General features: G+C 36.6%; 4 protein-coding genes across 9 annotated transcripts; 2 read left to right on the top strand and 2 right to left on the bottom strand.

Moving 5' to 3' along the window:
• Position 1: 1 nt before the first annotated feature.
• On the bottom strand, positions 2 to 4,342 carry foxp3a (forkhead box P3a; the record flags this gene model as incomplete). The annotated part of the gene is made up of 12 exons (XM_079468131.1): positions 2 to 638; positions 859 to 980; positions 1,248 to 1,349; positions 1,426 to 1,502; positions 1,688 to 1,835; positions 2,868 to 2,936; positions 3,049 to 3,136; positions 3,228 to 3,335; positions 3,425 to 3,587; positions 3,718 to 3,808; positions 3,918 to 3,992; positions 4,187 to 4,342. 12 exons carry the CDS (start codon positions 4,340 to 4,342, stop codon positions 563 to 565), a joined length of 1,275 nt encoding a protein of 424 aa, XP_079324257.1. The 3' UTR covers positions 2 to 562.
• A 6,505-nt stretch (positions 4,343 to 10,847) lies between these two features.
• On the top strand, positions 10,848 to 18,828 carry LOC306900769 (uncharacterized protein). 2 transcript variants are annotated; one of them, XM_079468061.1, is made up of 4 exons: positions 10,848 to 12,027; positions 13,771 to 13,811; positions 13,974 to 14,065; positions 15,923 to 18,828. In XM_079468061.1, the coding sequence occupies exons 1-4, from the start codon at positions 11,177 to 11,179 to the stop codon at positions 17,252 to 17,254; spliced, it is 2,316 nt and encodes a 771-aa protein (XP_079324187.1). In that variant the 5' UTR covers positions 10,848 to 11,176; the 3' UTR covers positions 17,255 to 18,828. The 2 variants fall into 2 exon arrangements, with proteins under 2 accessions (XP_079324187.1, XP_079324188.1); XM_079468062.1 differs by having other exon boundaries at positions 13,977 to 14,065; positions 15,923 to 18,826.
• Positions 18,392 to 23,034, bottom strand: suv39h1b (SUV39H1 histone lysine methyltransferase b). The gene is made up of 6 exons (XM_079468063.1): positions 22,796 to 23,034; positions 21,868 to 22,043; positions 21,012 to 21,665; positions 20,235 to 20,381; positions 19,880 to 20,009; positions 18,392 to 19,767 (listed from the first exon to the last, which is right to left on the bottom strand). Exons 1-6 carry the CDS (start codon positions 22,812 to 22,814, stop codon positions 19,634 to 19,636), a joined length of 1,260 nt encoding a protein of 419 aa, XP_079324189.1. The 5' UTR covers positions 22,815 to 23,034; the 3' UTR covers positions 18,392 to 19,633.
• Positions 21,916 to 25,377, top strand: tmem9 (transmembrane protein 9). 5 transcript variants are annotated; one of them, XM_079468068.1, is made up of 6 exons: positions 21,916 to 22,018; positions 23,494 to 23,594; positions 23,700 to 23,791; positions 23,870 to 23,978; positions 24,081 to 24,212; positions 24,360 to 25,239. In XM_079468068.1, the coding sequence occupies exons 2-6, from the start codon at positions 23,499 to 23,501 to the stop codon at positions 24,498 to 24,500; spliced, it is 570 nt and encodes a 189-aa protein (XP_079324194.1). In that variant the 5' UTR covers positions 21,916 to 22,018; positions 23,494 to 23,498; the 3' UTR covers positions 24,501 to 25,239. The 5 variants fall into 5 exon arrangements, with proteins under 5 accessions (XP_079324194.1, XP_079324192.1, XP_079324190.1 ...); XM_079468066.1 differs by having other exon boundaries at positions 21,949 to 22,111; XM_079468064.1 differs by lacking the exon at positions 21,916 to 22,018 and adding an exon at positions 22,982 to 23,130.
• Positions 25,378 to 25,526: the final 149 nt, after the last annotated feature.

The raw sequence follows: 25,526 nt of genomic DNA, 5'->3' as shown, positions 1-25,526 counted from the left end.
TAGGATTGCGCATGAGTTTGCAGTTTTATTTGCATATATACTTGAGAACAATTAGTAAAATAATGAAATAATGATACAGTTTGTGGATCTTAATATTAAATACAACTGTATTTCTACAGCAGACGGTAATGAGAAAAACAACTGGCATAAAAATAACTGTATTATACAATCATATTTTCTATAGTGAACTAGTAAAATCCCTAGATACTACGGTGTTTCTGAAACGTACTATAGTAAATATTAAAGCATACTTTATTGTTTATAAACATATGCGGTTTATAATAAACACTACAGCATAGCGTAGTAGCATTTTTTGTAGTAATAATACTAGTAGACTGTAATTATGAGAAAATACTACAGTTTACTCTAGTAATTTACAACAGTTTACTCTTGTTAATATTATCACTATTTTTAATGTGGGTAACATGCATCGTGGTGTATCTACATCAACTTACTGTATAACAGTCCTAACTGAGATAATTGCACCGATAAGCTGCAGTTCTTCTAAAAGATAATATTTTTAGTAGTTGATTATTGTTTGTGGTCTCTTAGCCGGAGTCCCTCACATCTGGTAAGATTCACCTTGTGGAGTCAAAGGGAACAGGTGAAAAGGTGTCATCCAGCCCATATCCTGGTCCCTGTAAAAAAAGGTAGCATAAAACGATATTGAATCTTTATTAGTTTATATTATATATATATAATATAAGTCTCCCATCCCCAACAAAAAGCCACTTTTTACATAAAGCAGTTGCTCTTTTTAGGTCCTTGATAGGCCAGTTGATCAGGTTGTACAGCTAGCTAATTTCCTAGTCAATATTTCAACTGACAGGAATGCAAAGTGAAGCAAAGATGGAGTACCTGTGTAACTTTTGTCCTTTCCTTCTAAGAAATTCCTCTTCATCTACTGTCCAAACAGAACCTTTCCTTCCTTCAACACGCACAAAGCACTTATGTAGACTTAGGTTATGCCGAACAGCATTCTACAGATAATAAAACATACCTTGCAATAAGCAGAGGAATTGATTTAAAAAATAGATTTCATTTACTTTGCACTGACATAAAATCATTATTTTGAGTGCAAAGTCATCAATCTATCAAATCTCTTTTAGTGACACGAATGTGAAAGTCATCTGGTTTCGAAAACAGTAGCTGTGGCTTTCAGGATTGGTTTTGTGGGCTCTGAGTTATGGAATGACAAATATAAAAATGCACAAATTTTAAGTGACAGGGCAAACACTATGTCATACCTTCCATGTGGCTGTGTTGTGACGGAAATAAAAGAACACGCGGGTGAACCAGTGATAGATTTCATTGAGAGTCAGTTGTTTCTCTGAAGACTCCAGGATGGCCTGGGAAACAAACACAAATTTTATGTGACTCATAGTAAGTGATAATAGAATAGAGAGTGTGGTTCAGAACACTTACCCATCTTATCATGGAGGCATAGGTGAATGGTGGCCGGATGTTTGTGTATTTATAATACTCAAAACTGGGGATAATTCCTATAAGCAGTTATAAAGTTACATTATAATGTTAAATGTAAAATTAAAAAATGCACACAGATGTTTAGTCAGTTCTAATTCAATTCTTTCAAATAGCACAATTTTAGCCATCACAATATAAAACCGTAAAGCGAATGCACTGTTCTGATTTGCTGGGATTTGTGTGTGGGAGGGTGCTGAATGACCTGGTATAACTTGTGAGGTCAGCCAGTATCCTTGCGCTAATGCATCAGTTGCCACCTGCTCAGTGTCATAAAGACCATTTGCATTTTGACACACAGCAGGTTGCTGGAGTCCAGAAAGATGGCCCAGTTTGTCCACACTGGTACTGACCTGAGATCAGAGAGGGATAATTACATTACACAGATGTTAGGAGCTACAGTAAAGCACACCTTTGTTCTTACCTCAATCAGGCCGAATAAAAATCTTATGAGACAAACTTGTCATTTAGGGTTTGGATTTTTGACTCTCTCTTAAATTGACTAGGGATCATTGTTGATAACACCTTCTTAACGGAACAGTTCACCTGAAAATATTAATTCTGTCTTCATTTAGGCTACTCACCCTTAAGTTTTTCCAAATCTGCATAGATTTCTTTGTTCTAATAAACACAGATAAAGATATTTGGAAAATGCTTGTAACCAAACCGTTCTTGGCCACCATCGATTACCATTGTAGGAAAAAAAATGTGTTTTGTTAAACACAAAAGAAGATATTTTATTAAAGAATGTAGGGAAGTAAACAGTTCTGGGGCACTATTGACTATCATTGTAAATCTTTTCTGGTGGTCTAGAACTGTTCTATCTCTGTGTTTATTAGAACGAAGAAATGTATACAGATTTGGGACAACTTAAATACATCTGTATTTTGATGCATTTCTGAGTGAAATGGAATTTAGAATGAGTTTCTCTGGGTTTCGTCTTTCTCTGCTATTTGATTGGATGTATAAAAACAGCTGCTCCATTTTGAAATGGAACTGGCAGCAGAGTGACAGTTGAAGGGGAGGAGTTAACAGAGGCTCCACCTTAACCGCCTAACAAACATCATCTAAGATGGATCATTGTCGTAACATATTTCACTGTGACATCAGGAGTGAGTAAATGAAGACAGAATTTTTTTCCTTTAAACAGCAAGTATTAGCTTAATATTTAGTATATTTAGGTAAAAGGTTTTTCCAAAAAGGAAACGCTTTATTAATTTGTGTGTTCCCTGAGAGCACAATGTAAATCAGAAATCTATTTTCCAGAAGGCATAGTAGTTGATGTGCAACTATGCCATCAAAACAGATGCATACTAACATGTTACACATGTTAACTCTTGTGCCATACAGTATTTTGTTTGTTTTTCCATATTATTCACGCTTACCCCAGAGGAAGATTTCGCTTGGAACAGGTGTAGATGCATCGCCTGAAGTTTCTGTCTCTCAGATGTTAACTAACATTAACACACCAAATATCATAAAATCCCATTAACAGTCATCTTTGTTTTATCTAGGCATGTTTTATATTTTTTGTGTTTTTACTGTTACTATACTGATGTTACGTACCTGATTCTCCATGTGTTGCACCTTGTCTTTCTGCATCTTCAGCTGGGCTATGCTTCTGTCTCCAGGAGCATGCTCATTAGACAGATGTCTGGATCATTGAACAGAAAAAGCATATAGATGTTCTTATTACTGGAGTTTTTCTTTAAAAATCATTGCGTCAATCCACTAATCTGTCTTACTTTAGGAAATGTGCATATTCTTTGAAAACCTCCTTGTTCTTTGAGCAACCTGGCCATCGACATTGTCCTTTAACACAAAGCAAGTCCCCTTGAACAGAATATGCATTCCTTGTGAAAAATAGAGATATTTTTTTAGCACATCAGAGACCCTTTTTACATATTGTTTGTGTGCCTGTTTATTTGTATTAGAATCTCACCTTCCAGTATGTTCTGTGCTGCTTGGCTGAGGACTTGACGCGGAGGCATTGCTTCTGCTTTCTGATTGGCCATTGTAAAACGGGGCAAAATCTGACCGCTCACTTTCAGGTTCTGTTTTACACACAGTATTCACAACCCAGTCGTGCACAGCAGAGTTAAGATCTACATTTAAGGAGTATAACAAAAGTGTACCCAGCACATTTTATTGCGTTTTTGTAACACAGTTGTGTTCCAAAATCTAAACATTTTTTTTTCTTCAGGAATTTGAAAGTAGTTTGAGTTTGTAAAGTACCCTGTGGGAAAGGCTGGTTGCCTTTGCGTAGTACTGACGGTCTTAGCTGTCGGGAATGAAGCTGCTGTTTGCATGTGTTTTCGTTGGTATTCTGAAACAGGAAACAGAAAGTCAAACAGATACAGAAAAAAAAAACGCAGTTTTGTCACATGAACCAATGCAATGCATTCTTTGATAAAGCTTTTGTCGTTTTTACGTACCTGCTGTTGTGGAGTGGAATTTTGAATGAGAAATGAGCCGTACCGTCTAAGATCATTCTCCAATGTAACAGATGCCTTTGAATTCACATACATATCAAAAGTACATAGAAGGTTTTAATAGTGTGACAAAGGTCATTTGACTTTAACCAAAATCTAGTGTAAATGTTCAGGGATTTAAACAAACATGTAAAAGCTATTATTTGATAAATTATGCTAAACTTGATGTTTATAGAGGGGCTATTAATGTACATAAAAGGCAGATTTTTTACCTTGGTAGCCATGAACTTGACTGAGCTCAGAGGTGAACTGCTCCCTTTGGATTTGATCTGTGAACTGGGAAAGGTGAGACAGTTCTCCTCTTGATGTGGATGTTGCCTGCTCCTGTTATCGCCACCTCTGTGCTTACTGGCTCCATTTTGAAGCATTCCTTAAAATGAGATATGATAAATAGAATATAAAAAACCTCAGATGAGATTATCACCCTGAGCATCTGGCTGGTTTCATTGGTAACATTACAAGTGGTGTCTCAAAACATCCGATTTTCACGAAACAATAATGTGGCAAGAATTCATAATAACATTAATTCGGTTTATTTTAGTTTTCTCTATTTTTGGTCGATTCATTATACTCAAATTCGAGTACGAGACAAAGATAGATAGTTTGTCACCATTGTGGGACTTAATGAGTGAATTACTCATGATATTCTCCTACGTGTAATATTAACACTATATCAATAATCATGCTTGTCAATAATTGTATTGTCTTACCAGTATATTGTGACACACCTAATTACAGATAGTAAATAATTTATTTCAAGAAAATTGTTCCCTTTACCTTTCTAAATTTACATATCAAAAACGGTTTTGGCAAGAGTGATGTTTTTTTCTGAATTCAAATTGAATCTGGCATCCAACCATTTCTATTTGCCTGAAGTTTCCGTTACCTCTGTATCAAACTTTGATGTAATGTACGTTAGTAAATAATAAATAAATAAAAAAATGTACTCTGCATTGATTCACTGGATCAAAAAAAAAAGAAATCTGAAACATTAAAACGATGTAATCTTTTAGAAGTTCTATCGTAATTGACTGAATCTGTAACACTTGCTCTTTGTTTGACACTCTGGTGGTGTTTGACATTCTACCCTTTTGCCTTCCACACTGACTTCCAAAAAAAAGAGATATTAGGATCTATTAAAACTGTTTTCTTAAATTCGTTTTTGGCAGACACAAAAAATTATCTATAGCTAAATGTATAACACTTTCTGAAACAAAAAACAACTTTAATTAAGTGCCCTAAAAGTTGTCTTTCATCCTTGGAGCGTCAGTGTCATTGCGGTTTTCTGAACTTGTTAAGAAGTCATGTGTTCACAGTAAAGCGATGCAGAACGTTTGTGTTGCTTATTTCTCTGTCAGGTGAAATGACATTTAAAATTAACCACTTCCAGTATGTGATAAATGTCAATTTTTTTCACCTGGGGGGTTTTTCAAGTAAGCAACTTGCCCTGATAAGGAGAAGATAAGATAGCGATAGGAAATTAGTAGAGAGCCTCATTTTGTGGGTGCTGAATAGTATCACAGATGTTTTCGTGTAATGCCTGCACAAGCCTAAGAATTTAAAAAAATGTCAGCATGTTTATGTCCGCCAGTAACACAAGGGTAGTGTAACTAAGCACACCATGTCATGTATTTTTTTCCCTATCATTTTACGAGCCCCATTGCATTAGTCATCTGGATAATTTTGCAATGTTTTCTATACACTGGCTATGTGCAAAGGCAATAATTTCTCTGTGGGTTGACACTTTGACCAAAAGATGATATTGGATTGTTCAAGGCACTGAAACCCATTATTCATTTCTCGCTCTGAGTACAGCATCCTCTCGGTTCCATTCACTTAACAGATATGAGTATAGTCTGGACCAGCAGAAAGTTTCATTTTGCAATAACTCCGAAAGATAGTTATTAATAGATCATTAGATCTAAGAAGTGAGCAAAGAGTGCTGTGTGCATTGATATGAATAGAATTTAAACAGATAAAATACTTTCGATTCACATAAAAATCAGATACGGAATTGAAACAAACAAACAGAAAGAATATTTTGGCCTAATTGCTCTCCCACAAGGTTAGCTGTTTATGGCATACTGATTTCATTTTGACTCATTTTTTCCAGCCTTTTGATTTTGCTTAACAGCCCACACTTTACAATGGGTCTGTAATTCAAAAATTGCTTTTATTTGTTTGCACTAAACATGATATGAATCAACAGTGGAATATTTGGAGTACTGTAATGTAAATTCGAGAGACACATATGACAATGCCAGACACCCGGTAACCAGACACCCTGACACAATTTTAGAAATATATTGTTGCAGTCATGGTTAAACTCAAATTTGGATATCACAATAATTTGGAGGGTTAGTGTCACTTTTTCTATGGCAATATGTAAAGAAACGTTGTAATTTAAAGCAGTTTTTGCATGTGTCTTTTGGAAATAATAAGGTAGGGTTAACTGTTAATAATACGTATTTTTTTACACGGTTATCTGTCAAAGACAAGATAATTTACTTAATTTTAAGTAGCACAGTAAATCTCTGACAGACTTCCGATCTTAAAAAAAATAACCTTCGACATTTTATTTAATGTTGATGATCTGTGTTACGCATTTGAAAAAAATGTCAAAGGTTATATTTGGTTATGCTATCGGAACCTATCTCATATAATAATATGCCTTTTTTCATTAAAAACTATTTGATTTCATAGTTAAAACTATCAATCCTGTAAACATGTTTAATAATATTGTGTCAGCCAATCTGACATTTCCAAAACACTGCATCTGCTCCCATTTTCAACACATTTTCTCTCAACGTGCAATTACATCAGACAGGTACAAATTCTATTTTTAGAGATTTGCAACTTACCCTTTACACCAGTTGCCTGAGTGATCCTCTTATGATATGGAACATTGATCACATAGCCAGTGGTTGGCAACTAACACACGATGGAATTGCTATTACGAGTACAGGAGCTCTGTATTTAAGAAAAAGCCTTACAATACCTCCCACACCTTCCTTTTGTCTGTAACTCTTTTCCTCAGTCTTTAGGGCTTATGTGCTAAATGATGTGCTTAAATTTCTGCTAAATTTTTCCTTTGTTTGTGGCGCCTCTTAACATGAAAGAGAAACCAAATGTCGAGTTTGCATCTGCAGTTCAGGAAAGCACTTTGTTGGGTTTTTTAACCATGCTGAGCTTATTCTTTGCAGTGTAGATGTGTTTCAAAGGGTTGCAGGTATTGCATGATGTGGGGTTTTCAAAGGCTTTAAATGTATTCAAATGGTGTTGCGATGTGTCAAAATTATGTTTTTTGATTATTTGAACCTATGAGAAGACAAGATAAGCTTACATGTGTTAATTTAAAATAATGAATGAGCAATTTTGTTTGTCAAATCTGCCTAATTGTACTTTGAGTGGTAACATTCCACAAGTATGAACGTAAATTTCCATAATAATACACATGTGTTTTAAATTTAAGATTAAATCATTTCAATTCATAAATCCCTGTTACTTCTTGGCTAAATGGTAAGTGGCAAAAAGGCGAACATAAAATCCTTGTTTACTATTTTAGGCCAATAAGTTGTATTTTTTACAAAGACTTTTTTTCTCCCTATTGCAATAATGGGCAAACATATACGTATTGCCTAATGAATACAATCAGCTTACAGAAAAAGTAAAAAATAACTCACCTGCTGTGCATCTGTGAGAGATGGGAGTGAGAGCTGTTATTAGGGTGACTACTTGGGTCAACCCTTTTATAATTTTTGTCTGACATTTAGTGGAAATCGGGCGGGAATTATTTCCCCCACGCTGTTGGCGTGTGTGAATGCACAAACATGTATGAATGCTTTTTTTCTACCAGACAGACAGTCTCCACATCATCTTTAGAAATCATGTGGCATTTCTTTTTTTCCACACCCGGGTGTTTTTTATATTCTATTTCATAGGCTCTTTCATTATTAGGAGATTGTGGAAGTCAAACCATGCATCTTCTTACCCAACTGCTTTAATGGTACGTCTTAAATACATCATTCTGGCCAAAAGCCCAACTCATCTCCTAAAGACCTGATGTTGCTTTACTACACAAGCAACTGCAAAATGCTTTTTCAACAGATTTGTCTTTTCTCCCTCATTTATTCAGATCATATGAATAGGCCCAATAGTTCCTTATTTTATAAACTAAACCATTATGGATATTTCTTGTCGTAGATTAAGTGTAAAACCTACTGTTTCAAATCAAATAAATTACAGCATATATGGTATTATCAACGAAAAAGTGCCGGAAGTCCGTTCCGGAACACCAAAAAAATTAGAAAATAACCTACGTCTTCGGAAAGTCCGTGTTCAGGGTGTGACGTTACATTTGGGTTCTGGGGTAGACTGAAGTTATGTACACGTATAACATGCGTGTTGATTAGTTTAACACAGGAAAAAAACAACCTGTGGTTAAAAAGGTCATTGAGTTTTGAACAAATTGTTCTAAAAGTGCATCTTTCATAATGGTACCCAAAACTGCAGGTATGTAGACATGCATTCCTAAACATAGAAACAAACCATTCTTATCCCCAAAGGAAATGAGGCAGATCATTTAATGATGAAAATGTTTACTATTCATCTCTTAACAATTAAATTAGTTATTTTAAACACAAATGCAATTAGGGGGAGCAATTTATTAAGTAACAAATACGTTTTTTTGTCTACTCATATATTTAACATAATATGTGCACAAAGCTGTAATATTTCAAGCTTTTTTTCTTCAGAGTTTTATCTCATATCCTGATATATTATTCATTTTTCTCAAGTATTTTTTGTTGTTGTTGAAAAATTGTGTATATTAAAGCAACACATAGATTGTTACTGGCATTACATTTCATGGATATCTCCACATTTTTGTTTTATTTACATTTACTCTAAAAACAAAGAGAACCCATTTGTTTATTCTTAAACAAGGAGTTTGATACTGTATGCTGCATGCTTGAACATTGGCTTTGTGATTTGTCTCTTTGTGGCTGATAATGCTGTTTGATTATGAACCGTATTCTTATGTCTATACTTACACTTAAAGTTTTCTGACAGCAAAGAAAAATAACTGATGATGAGGTTTTGACCAACTTATCACCTATAAATAATATGGTAAAGGTAAACTTAATTTTATAAAAATGTTATACTTACTTAAATATTTTAAGTTCCTGAAACACTTTTTTACTTAAAGTAAAGTAGAGTACTTAGAGTAAAGTATAATGATAATTTTTGATTAACTTGAAGTTTTGACTAAAACTCAAAAAATGTATTTGCTCCTTTTTAAACATGTTAATTAAATAGTATTATTTTATATGTTTTAGTAAAGTAAAAGACTTGTTAGTGTTTAATGTTCATATTTTTCAGTTTGTGGTTACCATTGTTTAGAAGTGTGGTGCATGTGCAAGAACCTCTAAAACTAAAACATTTTCAGGCAACGTATTGACAACTTATCCGGGTTTACGGTGTGCCATGACCCATTGTGTTTTAGCAACTGGGGAAAAACGGTTACACAAAATGCCTACTTATAACCAGAAAGTCCGCAGTAGAACTTCCACCAACTAGTGTAACACATTTGGCAGGGTAGGTTTGAATAATAAAAGTGCATTAAAGTGACCGGTCATTTGTACTAGACAGAAGAAGCTATGTTATGTTTAAGGGATACTCCACCAAACAATTACATTGAATCATGAATTAGTATTACTCACCCTCTAGTTGTTCCAAACTTGTAATGTTTGCATTCCTAATCTGCTCATGTTCTTTTGTGATTTAACAGAATTTTCATTTTTGGAGAATCCCTTAAAAAATTGAAAGTGCTGTGTCTAAAACCCTCAAGAGTTATTCGTGGTTAAACAATGTGTTATATTCCCAGAAATAAGCAGGACTGCTCCATCGAGATAACTTTTCAATTAATACATTTGAACAATAATTCTCCTTAAAATAAAATGGCTACTTCTCTTTGTCAGCATTTGGTCTCATGAAACAATATTAATTCACAATGCGTCTGGATTATGTTGTGAGAAATGCATTTTAAAAGGCTTTTGTTAATGATTTGAAAATTGAAAACCTCAAACTGTGCAGTCGCGCCAAAACAATTGGCATTGACAAAAAGGTTAAGCTGTTGTGGTTTTCATTCATATTGTTTCAAGATTATTATGCAGGTGGATCCGATGCATTTTAAATAATTAAGCAACTCCCCAGATGTCAGTCCTATAGATAACCTGTGGTCAATCCTCAAAAAGTAAGTGGACAAGCAGAAGGCCAAACATTTGTATCATTTCAGACCAATAATATGGCAAGAAAGGTTCGCCATCAATCAGGATTTGGCCCAGAAGTTAAAATATGCAGCATGCCAGAGCCAATTGCAGAGGTTATGAAAAACAAGGCCCAACACCAAATATGTTGTTTTTGCCAATAAACGTATTAAAACATAAAATATACTAATATAAGATATCCAGCATACCATAGAAACATGTGGTAAAATAATCTCAAAATACAGAAGCAGCATACTTTGCAAAAACAGGTAGGCTTACTGGGACTTTTATTTTGCTTTACTATCTAATAATAATGGACAGGCCTCATCCACACAGTTTTTAATGTGCAAATATCGTCGTCATACTCAAAAACAACAACTTTAAATATTGTTAATAATAACTTGCATACTTTTTATGTATTTATTTAATTGTTTTGGTATATTATTGTATATAATATTAGGCTATAGTTTTATTATCAGTATTTATAGTAATCTTTTTTGTTCTTTAAAGTAGTTTAAATTTGCGGTTTTACTGCAATAAGAACAACCAAACAAATCCGCGTGACTTTAAATCTTTAAAATAAAAGTGGGGGCGTGTGTTGTTTGGAGCGACCAACAAGAGATAAGGGGGAGGGATAAACCAACAGGACCCATCTTCCTCTTGACCTCTGGATAAACGATGGACTTACAGCTCCCTTCTAAATTGTGTGTGTCCGGCCACTTTGAGCTCCCAATCGTAGCTCTCGTTTGTGTCAATAATTTAGGCCTGATCCCATCGTAACGAGGTGGCAGACCCTCGCTGCAGCTCCGCGGGTCTCCATTGGAACTATGCAGGGGAGCACGATCTGAGTGTTTGCGCACGTACGCGCACGATTACAGCGGCACCTTTCATGTGTCCTGACTACTCGAGGCGACTTCGGGGTCAGAAACAGACGCAATGGCGCAGGGAAATAATAATAATTTCTTAACCATTCCCTCTCAAGATGACCTCTTTAGGACGGTGAGGGTCGAACGTTCCGATGAAGAGAACAACAGTTCCCCCTTTAACGACGAAGATGACGAAGAAACCGAGGAATACGTCCGGCTTATACCGAGATGCTCCCCGGTGCCCAGAAAGCGAGGACCATCGATTGCCGATGAAACTGCCGAGTACATGCGCATTCGTCTCGAGTTACCCAACCGGAGAGTGTCCTTCGCCGACACCACGGGAGGAGGCGAGCTGGTTGATGTCAGGGTGTTTGTACCGTTTGATTCAGGCGAAGACGACGAATGGGAGGAAGAAGACGCGCGTTACCAAAAGGCGTACCACGACCCCACTTACAGCGTGTTGCCAGAGTTTCAGGCGCTCACGGGAACGGAGCTGGTGCTCTCCGTCCACACCAACAAGCTGGAAGTGGAGAGCGTGACATCCGTGCCGGATGAGCCCTTGGCTGTAGAGGTGCTGATCCGTGTTCTCAACATTTCTTTTCAAAAATCGGTCTACGTTCGGTCCACTATGGACGGCTGGATCACACACTTTGATTATCCGGCAGAGTACGTGCAGGGCTCCAACAACGGCGAAACGGACATGTTCTCCGTGAAGCTGTCCTTCGCACCGCCGTATCTATTCGACGGAGCGCGCATTGACTTCGTGGCGCGATATGAGACGTCAGATGGAGAGTTTTGGGCGAATAACTCCGGCAAAAATTATGCAGTAACTCTCTTACAATCTTACGAAGAGGAAAAAACCCAGTCCACCTATGAGGAGAAAATTGACCTAAGAGGTATATTAAAGCCCCCAAAGGACCGGTAAGTGGGCGTCATCACAGTTTGGTAGTAGTGCAGTGATCATATTGATGTTCTCCCTTCCCATAAGGTGACTTGTGATGTCAACTTGTGTCTTAATTTACATGTATTCAATTAATGATATGTATAGCTATGTTTAGGCTATATGTCATCTTTGGGGAGCTCATTACCCAACTGCTCAAAGAGTCAATAACTGTTTAATTGTTTTAATTTAATAAAATGAACATAAGTTGACATTAAAATTCATTTAATATACCACACATTAAAATATTACATCGGAACCCTACACAGACCGGAAGACATTTTGGGCCAGGCGCGTGCGTTCAACGAAACCGTCAAGGACTCATACAGGTTCTCATATAGTATGGGCTTCAGTGACCATGTCCCAAAAATGAATCACATTACTCTTAAGTTGTAGGCATGCACATTTAGTAATATTGTTGTTGTTTACCTTTTTTACAAAGTTTCCTTAAAACATAGGGTCTGTTTTACAGAATTAAAGCATCTGTATATTGTGTGAGCTTGGAGTTGCACACTTCCCTCTCTTTTGAGAATGGCAGTCATTCAATGGTGTGCGAGGAGGATGAAAATAGGACAAGGCAGGTGTCACTTTCAGCTCTGGTGTACCGAGACCTTACCTCTGACCTTTCTGCAGGGGTTTCACAGTAGAAACACAGCGCGCCACCACTTTACTTCTCCTCTGTGCATCTGGAGAAGTTGTCATTAATCTTTCACAGTTTTATTTCTTTACACATTTTGTCTGCACATTATTAGCTTAATGATATTCCAAGGAAATCTGAAGGATCCTTTTAAGGTTTAGTTTTCCATACATTGCAGTTTAGTGGCAAACATTTCACACAGGTTTGTAAACGCTGGTAAAACAGTCTAGTAAAGTCACATGAACATGCACATTTGTTGTCATGAAACTTTCCTGTAGCTCAGTGGTAAGATGGCTTTAACAACGCAAGTGTCTTGGGTTCGATCCCAGGGGATTTTTAAAAGACTTTTTAAAACAAACCTATAGGATAATGCAATGTGAGTCGCTTTGGATAAAAGCGTCTGCCAAATGCATAAATGTAATGTAAATGAAACTCATCTCATGTGAGTGGATCAATGTGAGGTTGTGAATGTGACACAGTCCCAAGCACATTCATAAGCAATGTTGCTTGCAATCCTTTCTAAATGTCATATCTTGTTTCTGTTTCATTGCCCAATCGCAGTTCAAATAGAGCATCATAAGACAGGCCAATCAGTCATTTTTGCACATGAAAATTATTTGGGTCCCCAGTTGAACCCTATACATTCACTATATCAAGAAATGGAAAAGGCAGCATCTGTGAGATATAAACTAGAATGGAAAAAAAGGACTCGTGTTACCCACCATGACCATGAATGTGATTTGGTGGGGTTCCAAAATTGCTTTACTATGTGGAATATTTGGACAGGTCTTATAACATCATAGGATCCATCATGTATTTAGGAGTGGAGTGTGGGTTGGTCTACCCACAAAACTGACTTCCAAAAAACAACTTTGAAAAAACTGGAGGTGGTCAGATGTTACTATGGTAACAAATGTCACAGAGGTCACAGATACTTTCATGTACACCCTTGGCCATTGGTTTATGCTCATTTACATTTGACAATTTATAAATCTGTGAAGTTCTTAAATGTCCTGTGCAATTATTTAAACTGAATGATGGCAAATTTTTTATTTAATGTTATTTAATTGTTGTTTTTTTCTTTTAGAGCAAACACTGATTGTGATGAATCTTATGATGAAGAAGATGGTATGTCATTCATATTTTCATTATCCACACGTAAAAACAACTGCACAATGGCATTAAAGAGTACTTTCTATATCTGTAATGTTTTCACTCAGCGTCAGTAAATCAAACAAATGCAATGTCCAAGTTATTTTATGTTCAGATTACTTTGTGGTTGTATTTTAGCAGATCTGAGAAGCAATGAATTTGAATTAGCTGAGGATAAAACCTCTTTTGCACAACCAACCACCATAGTCCAGTCGGAGATCGACATTGAGGTGAGTGAGCTTTGTTTTATATGCCTGTTGTTCCAAGTGCTGCTGGGATAGCAAGTTGAAAATGTCATAGCGTGTATCAGACAGAGTTAACAAAGACAAAGGTTTAAAGAGAGCTTTATTTTCCGCTCCTGACTTTAACCTTTACCTTTAGGTTTCTATGACCTTAAAACGGGAAACTTTTCGGTTTTCGCACACAGCCTTTTTGCATGCTTTCTGTCATTTGTTTTGTTGTCTGGAAAACTTTAGTTTATTTCAAGTCTTTGCGAGTGTTTTAAATGATGAAATGCTTTTTATGCTGTACCAAAAAAGATTAAACGCACTTGAGAAAACCTGGAAATAGTGATCATTTAAAATGTTATAAGTTGCAGAAACTGGCTCCTATTTAACTGAAAATAATGACTATATCAACTTAAAATAGGAGGGTTTTAAAGAAAAAATCATGATGAACCGCATGCTAAACTTCTTTTGTGCAGAAAATAAAGTAAATTAAACAGTTTGGAGCAGCATAAGAGTGAGTAAATGAATAGTTATTGGTGGGGTTAACTGTTCATTTGTAAAGATGTATTTATTTTGTTCTGTTGCACTTCTTAGCCGTTTTTAAACAGGAAAGCTTGTCTTGTTTTTAAAAATGTATTATGAGAAGTGTTTTTTTTTTCTGCTGCGCTGACTTACAAAAGCATAAAGGTCTTACTTCAGTTCTTTTTAAGAATTTATCAAACACCATGGTGTGACAGAAAACACAAGGGTTAAACAACAAATGAATTTCTCTTGATTATTTTATTCTTTTCATCTGTCTATCTGTATAGCTCATTGAAGCTTCAGCAACAACTTAGGTAATGTGCATGCGGCTTGATAAGCTTTCGGCTTGCTAACGTCATCCGTTCGTTGTGTTGCATGTAATGTGCATCCTGTATCATGACTTATCATACATGATGTTTAGATCAACCATGCAGATTTTATTTATATTTGGGAGTTTTAAATACCTTTGTCTGTGTTCCAAGTTCTTTTTTATACTGTTTTAGATATGCAGCTGTGTTCCTGAGATTTCCCATATTAGAAAATGAACGTATTTATGCTCTTGGGCTTTTCCCATGGGCTGTTTTGGCAAGGACTTGTTTACAGGGAAAACTGCATATTTTTAACACTCAGCTGCTCATCTTCAAAATATATTGGTAAACCTTGACAATAAGGTTGTATTTGTTAACATTAGTAAATGCATCAGCTGACATTAACAAACACAGAGCAATAGTTTATCAGCATTTATTTAGCTTTGTTAATGTTTGTTAATATAAATACTATCATTCATTTTAGTACATGGTGCATTAACTAATGTTAAGTCACCCTGAAATCAGAATTTACTATTCAAGTATTAATGAAATATTGTAGTGTTCATATGTGCACTTATTAACTCATTAACTACTTTAAGTATTAAAAAAAGTGTCGTGATAAATTAATGAGAGATGACTTTACATTCAAATAGTGTATTTTGTATTGATAATGATCCATCTATAGTGATTATTAATCATTAAAGATTAATGAAATCTTGTCTATGAATTACAAGAGCATGGATTATACAGCATAAAATTATTACTAATATCACACCTGGTATGAAAAATAGTATGAATAAGCAAATGCTTTAGTCTTGATTCCTAATCTAGTTGCTATCAAGAAATGATTGTGAAAATGCATAATACATTTCAGGTTTGTGCCATGCATCTTATATTATTTATTGGTCTGTAGGAATTCGAATTCATCAATGTTGTGTATCATTACACATTCAAGTTTTGTTTGTCCACTTCTCTGGAAATGCATAGTTTAAAATTCCATGCTTTTTGTCGCTTTTCTTTTCCATTGCAGACTGTGAAGAATTTTTCCAGTCCTCCTCAGTCCACCAGGTCTTTTTCCACTGCAGGATGTCCTCTTTTTACTACAGATTCTCTCTACGGAGAACCACTTCCTCTAGAGTCAACATCATCATATAACTCACCCCAAGTTGAGGCTACAGAAGAAACTATTCAATCCTCGACTTTACATGAGTCTCAATCACAGACCGCTTCACAGCTGTGTGAGTCACAGGTTAACGTCTTTAATGTTGTCCTTTCTATTCCCGTTCCTACTGTATTTGTCCACCCCTATGATAAAAATGATGAATCTGAGGATTCTAATAAACCTGACCATTCCCTTCACCCACAACAAGATGATATCCATCCTGAAATAGCAGTCGAAGTGCCTTTTGAGTTTGGCCAACACCTATCAGGTAGATTTTCAGATGCACCACACATTCAGGAAGAAAATTATTTAAGGAAGAAAGATGATGAGTGTATACCGTCAGAAATAGATGGGATAGAAATTAACGTGGTAGAAGAACAAAGTCAGAATGTAGGAACGGAAAAGACAGAGAATTACTTTGACATGTTAGAAGAATCTGCGCCGCCTCCATTCTCAAAGAGCATGAAGAACGATCACACAACTGAAGATGTGGAGGAACACAGTGTAACCATGACTGTACACAGCTTGACAGAAGCCTTACAGCATCCTCTGGAGAAAGGAATTCAAGAAATGGAAGTAGAATTAGTCTCTTTGCTCACAGCTGAGACCTCCAAGACCGTTGAAGTAATGATGACAGTGGAAAGCACAAAGAAGTTCGGTGAGGAAATGGATGGTTCAGCGGCTTCCTGTCTTAAACAGGACAGAGAAGCCCATAGCCAACCCATCTGTCCGCCTCAAGACACTTCAAATGATGAGCTGAACATCACGCAAGAACCAGATGAGGATCCAAACAATGGTGAGCAGGGTATTCCCACGTCTACTTCAAACCATCAAACAACCACACAGGAAACGTCAGAGCTGGCCAGCGTTTCTGGAACATCATCTACGGCTCCTGATATTCCCTTTTATCCTCAAGCTTCTACTGTGCTCTCTTCAATAGAAGAGAATTTAACCTGCCAGGGTGATAAAAGTTCTGTCTCTGCAATTCAGACGTGTAAAGACTTAGAAACCACGCTTCCACTGCCCAGCGAAACCTGTAACATGTCTACAGTATCAAAGAATGAGACTGAAGTGATTCTGGAGAGCTGCGTGACTGCCTGTTTCACCTTCTTTAGTGCTGCTGTCTGCTTGGCTGTTGGCATTCAGGAACCCAGCATCTTCCTGGTCGTTGGATTATTCTTGATGTCACTCTGTTTCTGATTTTTGGTCTTTTCTGTTTAGATTTTCTTTTCTCCATGCACTATAAAAAGCCTTAACATCTTATATTATTTTTCATTGTGCCTTAATGAATTCCAAAAATAACTTCAATACCATGTTTGTGAAGAGTTTTAGTGTTAGTCAGTTTAGGAAGTGATACTAAATTAAATTGACAAAAGTTTATTTATAAACAACAGTGTATATAACTTAAGCATATGGAGTTGTGAATTTGAAGAGTTTTGTGGTATGTGTAGCTACAGGCAAATGGAAAGAGATGCATTTGAAGTATTTATTGATACACTGGGTGACTTTAGATGTTATTGAGAATGTTCATAGTTTTTATGTTTAAGACCGAAATGAGACTGGACAAGGTGATATCGAGGGTATTTTGGAGCACTTTATGGAAATTAGAAACGTTTGAGCTTGTAAGTGGTTTTAGGCTGATCAATATTTTACGTATAGCACAACTATTCTTTATGGTAAATTGTGATTCTTTGTAAACATTTCAGAACTAGGCAGAGTATACTGCATGTCTTGTTGTTTTAAGCCATTGGGTTTGTATATTGATAGAACTACACTGTGAAAATAAATGTGTGTGGCATTACCAGATTAGACAAATATTCTGACTAAATATACTTAAAATAAAGTGTTGCTCCCATTTTTCCAAATTTACATGGAACGCTAAAGCCATTTACATCATGTTTTGATAAAACGTTAGCTAATAATGTTAGGACAGTTTTCTTATGTCAGTGAGTTTATTGCCTTTTTGTGCTGCCCCGGGCCTTTGATATCACCCCAAAAGGTCATGCATTGCTCTGAAGTCACAGCATCAAATTACTGGGTGACTAAACTCCATGGTAAGCAGATAAAGAACTGCTTACCTCTTTCCAAACTTGACCGTAAAGAGACTAAGTTGTGTTATTGCTTTGTTGTGTCAATTGTTGGATTTAATGTCTGGATGAGCAATCATAAGCGGGAGCTTGTCAACCAACGCCACACCGAGTTGAATATTGCGCCATCTTGGGAGGATGGTTGCTAGTGCATTCAATGCAGTGTTTTGTTTTTCTTGTTTGATTAGGAAATATAACTATGGTAGTTCGGTCTTGCAGTGTTAAAAACGGCAATTGCATTACGCAGAGTCATGTAGGAAAAGCCCATGGTTCTTTTACTTTTGATTTATACATATATCAAACAAAACAAGTAACGGTACATATCAAAACACTAATAGCAGTGTAGTATTATTCTCCCAGGATGGCAGCCCCACTGCAACATGTGGCATGACATCAGCTTCACACTCTCTATACACATACGTTGTGCTCAATTGCTTCCATTAGTGAAAACATGTTCACGAAGAAAAAAAAGAGCTATATTTGATCACTTCAGTAATAAAGCTCTAGTATATAATAATAAAGTTGATCAGCTTATTTCACAAGTCTTCTTTTGAGTGTTTTTTCACATGTTAAGATTTAAGGCTGACAACAAGCTTATTAACAAAAAGCAACAAAAACATTTAATAAAATTATTCCAAAAAATTACATTTTTATCCATTTGTGTTCTAATAAACGTGAGGTCTTGTGACAGAGTATCTGATTTTTTTAATACAAAACAAAAAATGTATATACATTTATGCACAGATTTTTCTTTTACGTTTGAGAATGGCAGCTATAGTGTGAGTTTCCAGAGGCTAATTAATCATATTTGTGCCATCAGACATGAATCTGTAGCACACATCCCATAGTTACAGTTCTGCAAACCAGACAACCACGGAATGACCAGTTTAACAGTAAATGTATATCTTTTTGACATACGGATAGTTACACTATATACATAAAGGCAACACTGCATGCGTTAAGGGCATCAACCCCATTTATCTGCCCTTCGAACAAACTTGCTTCTTTGTGGTGTACAATCTCGCCCCCAAGGGGACATTTCATGACAGGCATCACCAGATGATATAAGTAAATGACATTTTAAATTATTCAAATTTAATAACTAAGGAAAATAAAAGATATTTGGTAAAACTGGGCTGAGAAGTAAAAAGAAACCTAGCCAGACAGTTAAAATGTAAACAAATTAAAAAGCTATACATTTGAAATGAGATTCCTTTTTGTGGTCACATTTATGCAAAATAAGACTGAAATTTAACATTTAATATAGAATAAAAGTCAGACCAAAACATATTTTTAAAAAGAAATCCAAAGGAAAAAATGCTTATGTGTGATACTGGACAAAATTTTTGTAGAATGTTGATCTTGGGTAAGTCTAAAAACAAAACACTATAAAATGTACCTTAAAAATACCTCCTTATCATTTCCAACACTGTAGATGTCATTATTCAGATTCACATGATGTTCTTGCAGTGAAACTAGCATTGCTATTCCCTTAAAAGAGGTACTTTCTACATGTTGCCACACCACATTTGCACTCCATATGCATACGTTTCTTAGGAGAACCTGGAAGTCCTGTCAGACTGAAATTAGAATCCATCTTTTCGCTCTCTGCATCTACCGGATCGACTGTAGAAAATTTAGACAAAGAATACGGTTTGAGGTTTTATTTACAGAAGATGTATTTATTTCTGCAGCTTGGCTGCCACTTGTTTGGCTACAAGTACAGTTAAACACTTACTCTTCATTTTGTAGTCAAAGGTAAGCTCCTCTCCTGCCTTAATGCCACGTGTGGCAAAGAACGCTATTCTTGGCAGCCGCTCATCTAGGTTATCAATGAACACATTAAAGACCTGAAGGTTGGGGTCACACTGTGAGGAGACAAAGAAAAACCATGTCAGTGACTTTCTTTACTTATAATTATCATTCTTAGCTTCCCTTATAGAGATCAATATCAAGTATTTAAATATTGGTTTGCTGTAAATTCTACTGCTGCTTAACTTTAAAAGGTGTTTTAAAAAAAGAATAATGTAAAATCAGAACGCTTTCAAAAGTCTATGGTCATCCCTAGAAAATCGAAGCTTAAGTACACTCACGCTGTGATTGACAAAGTGGGAGATGTTTCCATAGTGAGCGGCGTCCACTGTGTACTCATCGTCCACATAATCCAGATCAAAAAGGTAGGTGGCACCTTCTTTATCATACACCTGACCTCTCCGTTCTGCCTCCTCTGTTGTAATGATCTAAAGCATATGATAAACAAAGTGGTCAAACAATCATGAAGTCTTTCTTTTGGAAAAAAATTATAAAAAGCCAATTATTCATAACTGTGAGAGTTTGAAAATGTCAGTTGCTAGATAAACATATTACCAAGTAGTGAAGTAAAACATGTCCACAAGATAACACCAAAACCAACTGACAGTGCTGGCGAACTCAATTGAATATAAATAACAATTAACAGAGTCATTATAAATTATATTAGATAATTCTGCTGTGTCTACACTGATTCAATGACACCTCTAATAATACATTTAAAGGGATTGTTCACCCAAAATTCTCACAATTATGTCATTCCAAACATGTATGAACTTTCTTCTGCACCAAACAAAAGATCATATTTTAAAAAACATTAGTAACCGGACAACATGGGTCCCTATTGACTTATATTATATACACACAAAGCCTCTGAAACATTCCTCAAAATATCTTCTTTTGTGTTCCACAGAAATAGTCATACGTAGTTTTAAATTGAAATGAGAATGAATACAAATTTATACTCTTTAAAACATTCATCAAAGGTAAAAACAAACTAACTTATACTCTCAATTTGACACAGTTGATTCAGACAAAGCCACCCACCCCGTGCTTCTTACCTCCCCAACATACTCCATGACAAAAGTGTTCTTGCGAATGCGTTCCATGGTTCGTACCCCCCAGCCCCTGCCATTGTCTGTACGAAAAATGCAAAGAGAATACCGAATGCCCCTCTGCACCACTCTGTTGGGGCAGTCCGGTCCACAGCGGCACCGCTTGTTGCATTCATAAATGGGCAACCCTGGTCGAATGCGGACCTGGCCAATTTCATTGTAAGCAAACTTGTGCTGGGACGCTCCAGCACAGCAGCCCTCCACGGGGCAATTCAGGCAGTCCGTGCATTCGCAGCCCACGGACACCTCATTCAGCAAAATCCCATCGCCAACCTTATAGTCATTAATGTAGGTGAAGTTCTTAGGCGGCCCTTCCAGATCCACCTTGTTCGCGACATAGATGTGGCCCTTGTGGGTACCTAGGCTGTTGAGGTGCATCTCCCACAGTTTAAGAGTCTGCCGGAGTTTTGCCCGCTGGACGAGGTAGGATGCAGTGGCGGGATCTAGCCGCCGGGGAACACGGCGCCTCTTCTGTCTTTGCATCTCTGCGTTCAAGTCTTCCCAGAATTGATTGAGCAGATCTATGCACTTCAGGTTCTTTCGTGGTTCCCATGTGTTCATAGATTCGGGATAGCCCTTCCATTTTACAAAGAATAACTCCTATGAAGATCATAAGAAAATGCATCAACAGATATGGTATGAATCTAACATTTTTTTTTTAAAGTGCATTAAAGGGGTAGTTCACCCCAAAATGAAAATTCTGTCATTGTTTACTCTCTCAAATGTCGTTACAAGCCTGTATGACTTTCTTAAGAAAAAAACTAAAGGAGATATTTTGAAGATTTTAAGTTTTAATCCTCACCTCTACCGTCTGTGTCTTCCCGTCGGTGATGACTTTTCTTTTGTAGTCGCAGAGGTATTCGACGTCATAGTCGCCCAGATTGTGCTTGTTGATCCCAAGCTTGGCGCACAAAACACCTTCCTCTCGACAAAGCGTCTCCAGCTGATCTACAGTAGCTATGCATGCTACTCTACACACTTCCAATATAAATCACAATAATTAGTTTGTTACTTTGTTTTGTTTCTCACTTGCGCGACGAACGGAGGTAAAACACATTTTCTTTATAGACATGCTTCAGCAAACGACGTGCAAGACCACAGCACGTTACATCTTCGTTTAACACTCGATGTCGAATTTAAAGATTACAACCAAATAAAGAACATAAATACATACAAAACTGTGCAGCATAACGTTAACCACATAAGAACCACACAAGTGCAAGTAAATTCGTCAACAAGTGGTCGGAAATGTAAACGTATCGATAAACAATAGTCTGCTAAACTAGCCAAGATATGTAGTTAGTGTTTCGATCAAGGATTAAACTCACAACGATGCAATTAAAGTGTCCGCTTAAAGCGCAGTTAGGATTCAGGGGGGCGGGAAAAAGTTAGCTAAAATATATAAGAATGTTACAAACTACTGAGCGCTCAAGTCCGTTGAAACATATTTGCGCTGCGTAACTTTAAAGAAAGTCAGAAAGAGAAACAAATAAGCTGCGGTTTGCACAAAGCGCATGATGAATAGATTCGTGCAGGGCGCGCGGGAGCCATAACATCGACGTTAATGTGAATTTGTATCACCAACTTGCGCAAATGATCTTACTAAATAAAATGTTTCTTTCCGAGTATTATATACAAAATCCACAGTTTAAACGTTGGCGCGGGTAATATGTGAAACATATCTTGTGTAAACCAATGTTTCTGAGCGATTAAACACGACATATTCTTACCTTTCAAATATTCCGCCATCTTCCGACCGCCGCCAAAACTATATGAGTGGAAGAGGGCTCAATGATTGGATGCGGCACGGTCTGAGTGACGTTTCGAATAACCAATAGAGGCACAGTAAACCACAGGGAAATCACAACTGATCTTTCTTAATACATATATTAAGAAATAAGTCAACAATATATCAAGTAGTTAAATTGTATATAAATGGCTCACACCGACAGTTAAGTAATAAAACATTTTTGGTTGGACTTTTAATTTGCCTTTTATCGGAAACGGGGGCGGGGCGTTTAGTTTTCCGGAACCGTGTGACACGGGGACATGCATGAATATCCGGGTAATGTAAACAAGTGTCGCAGCGTGTTCTTTAACGTTCTATAATTTATCTTTACACTTCTTTAAACAGCGGTCTGTCTACAAGTTAGGTGCTTTATGTTTTAGTCTTATTTCCTTTTAAAACATACAACGTAGAGGTAAGAAGGCCTCAACTCTACAACTCAAACTCGTTTGTTATAAGCTTAGTGTAAATTTGGCTAAACTGACGTAACGTTGTATACATAGTATGGTCACACGAGAGTAAACTTTCTTGAATAAATAGCGATTTGTTGATCATTCTTAATTTATTTTATTTTATTGGACAAGAAAACCATTCAATCGTTTGTTAGAAATAATAATCATTGTTATTGTCATTATTTTGCAGGCGTCATGTCGTCCAGCTTTCCTAAGATTCTCCGGACACTAGTACTTGTTCTGATGTTTCTGGTTGTCATAGAGGTGATATCACATGCACGCGCAGATAAGGTAACGTTACTTGTTTTTTCTGTTGTAAATCTGCGCCAATTTAATACAGGCGTCCCAGTTGTATTAAAACGCCCCTAAACGTGTCAGTATGATTTTGTCACACAGAGTTTTGAAGATGTGCGTTGTAAGTGCATCTGTCCACCGTACCGAAACATAAGTGGCCATATCTACAATAAGAACGTGTCCCAGAAAGACTGGTGAGTGTGACTGTACAGATCTGGCATAATTGCAAATAATGACTAGCTAATACCTTTTGTCATTGTCTTCATTTATAGTAATTGTTTGCATGTGGTGGAGCCTATGCCAGTTCCCGGCCATGATGTGGAGGCGTATTGTCTGCTTTGTGAGTGCAAGTATGAAGAGCGAAGTAGCAACACTATTAAGGTAGTGTTTGTTTTAATCACTCTGTTGACTCGCTTTAGTAATCTAATAAAAACAAAATAAAAGGCAAATTTGTTTATTTAATAGCCTGCGTGTTTTATTTAGGTGACTATTATCATCTACTTGTCGGTTGTCGGAGCTCTTCTGCTGTACATGCTGTTCCTGCTTCTAGTTGATCCTCTGATCCGCAAACATGATCCCTACACCATGCCATTGCAGAATGAGGAGGATTCTGAGGCATGTGCTGTCTGTTTTGAACTTATTTTATAAAGTTTGGTCTAGGAAGTTTTACAGATATTTTCCTATTTTTACATCACACTTGCACACATGCAATAGTTTTGTTTGGGATAAAGCATAATTATTGCAGTTTGTCTCCCCCTGCAGGATCTTAGGCCTCATGTGGATGGTGCGCAGGGCCGTGGGAATACAGTGCTTGAGAGGGTAGAGGGAGCTCAGCAGCGCTGGAAAAAACAGGTTCAGGAGCAACGCAAGACTGTGTTTGACCGCCACAAGCTACTCAGCTAAGCCCTCAAGCCGATTGTAAGGGGAATGTCACCACTGAATGAGGAAACATGCATGATGGTTTTGAAATTTTATTTTTTTTGCATATGTTTTGTAAATGTGCCCGCTGTCTTTGCAGTGCTATTATAATAGTACAGAGGCTGATTTGATTGTATCCTGCTTCCAAACTGAAGCTTGTGCTAACATGGAAACATGTTAATAAGATTGCTCTTATATTGTTAGACTATTCAATTGCGCAGATTAAGGGAGTTAGACACCTTTAGTGGTCATATTTACATTTCTTAACTAATAACTTGAAGTGTTATCCCTGCTTTTCTTTGAAACTGCATCGCAAAGAGGATATTTCCATGAAAAGCAGTGTATTCCGGGAACACTGTTGTGGAATTGTATATAATGTCAAATACTTTTATTTTAAATGTATAGAATGTCATTGCACACCTCGTTTCATTTTGCATTACTTAGATGAAAATGTATAGATTGAGTTTTATCTTTTTATTTATTTATTTCTCTATATTGTTTGCCTATTGATAACACAATGAAGGATGACACGTCACAAATATATCTCTTAAATATAAAAACATATTTATTAAGGCAACTATCCTGTTAGATCTGATTATAGAATTATTACAGTTTTGCTTGACTATCGTATTTGCTGCTGTCTTTTACATTATGTCTCAAAAAACTTGAAAACCTCTGTTTAAGTGGAAATGCACTGAAATAAACATGGAAAATTGTCAAACTATATGCAGATTATTCTTTATCAGATTTACCATGTAATAATACAAATTGATTCTTAAAGGATCTAACTGTTGTTTAATTTCAAACATTAATGGCATGCGCTTTTATTAAGTCGTTTATCTATGGCAAGCTTTGTTTAGTTAAGAAATATGCTAACCACCCAAACTAATTTCTTTCTGTTGTTGTAGAACTTTATTTGGTCTCTTTACTAACATTTCTTCACCTGCTGCACCCCAAGGCTGCCCTCCTCCCCTCCACCTGCCCCCACACCCCAAGAATGGACAGTGACAG

Source organism: Barbatula barbatula (assembly GCF_947034865.1).
Source record: "Barbatula barbatula genome assembly, chromosome: 11".
NCBI classification, from domain to species: domain Eukaryota; kingdom Metazoa; phylum Chordata; class Actinopteri; order Cypriniformes; family Nemacheilidae; genus Barbatula; species Barbatula barbatula.
This window is presented reverse-complemented; position numbering and strand designations above follow the sequence as displayed.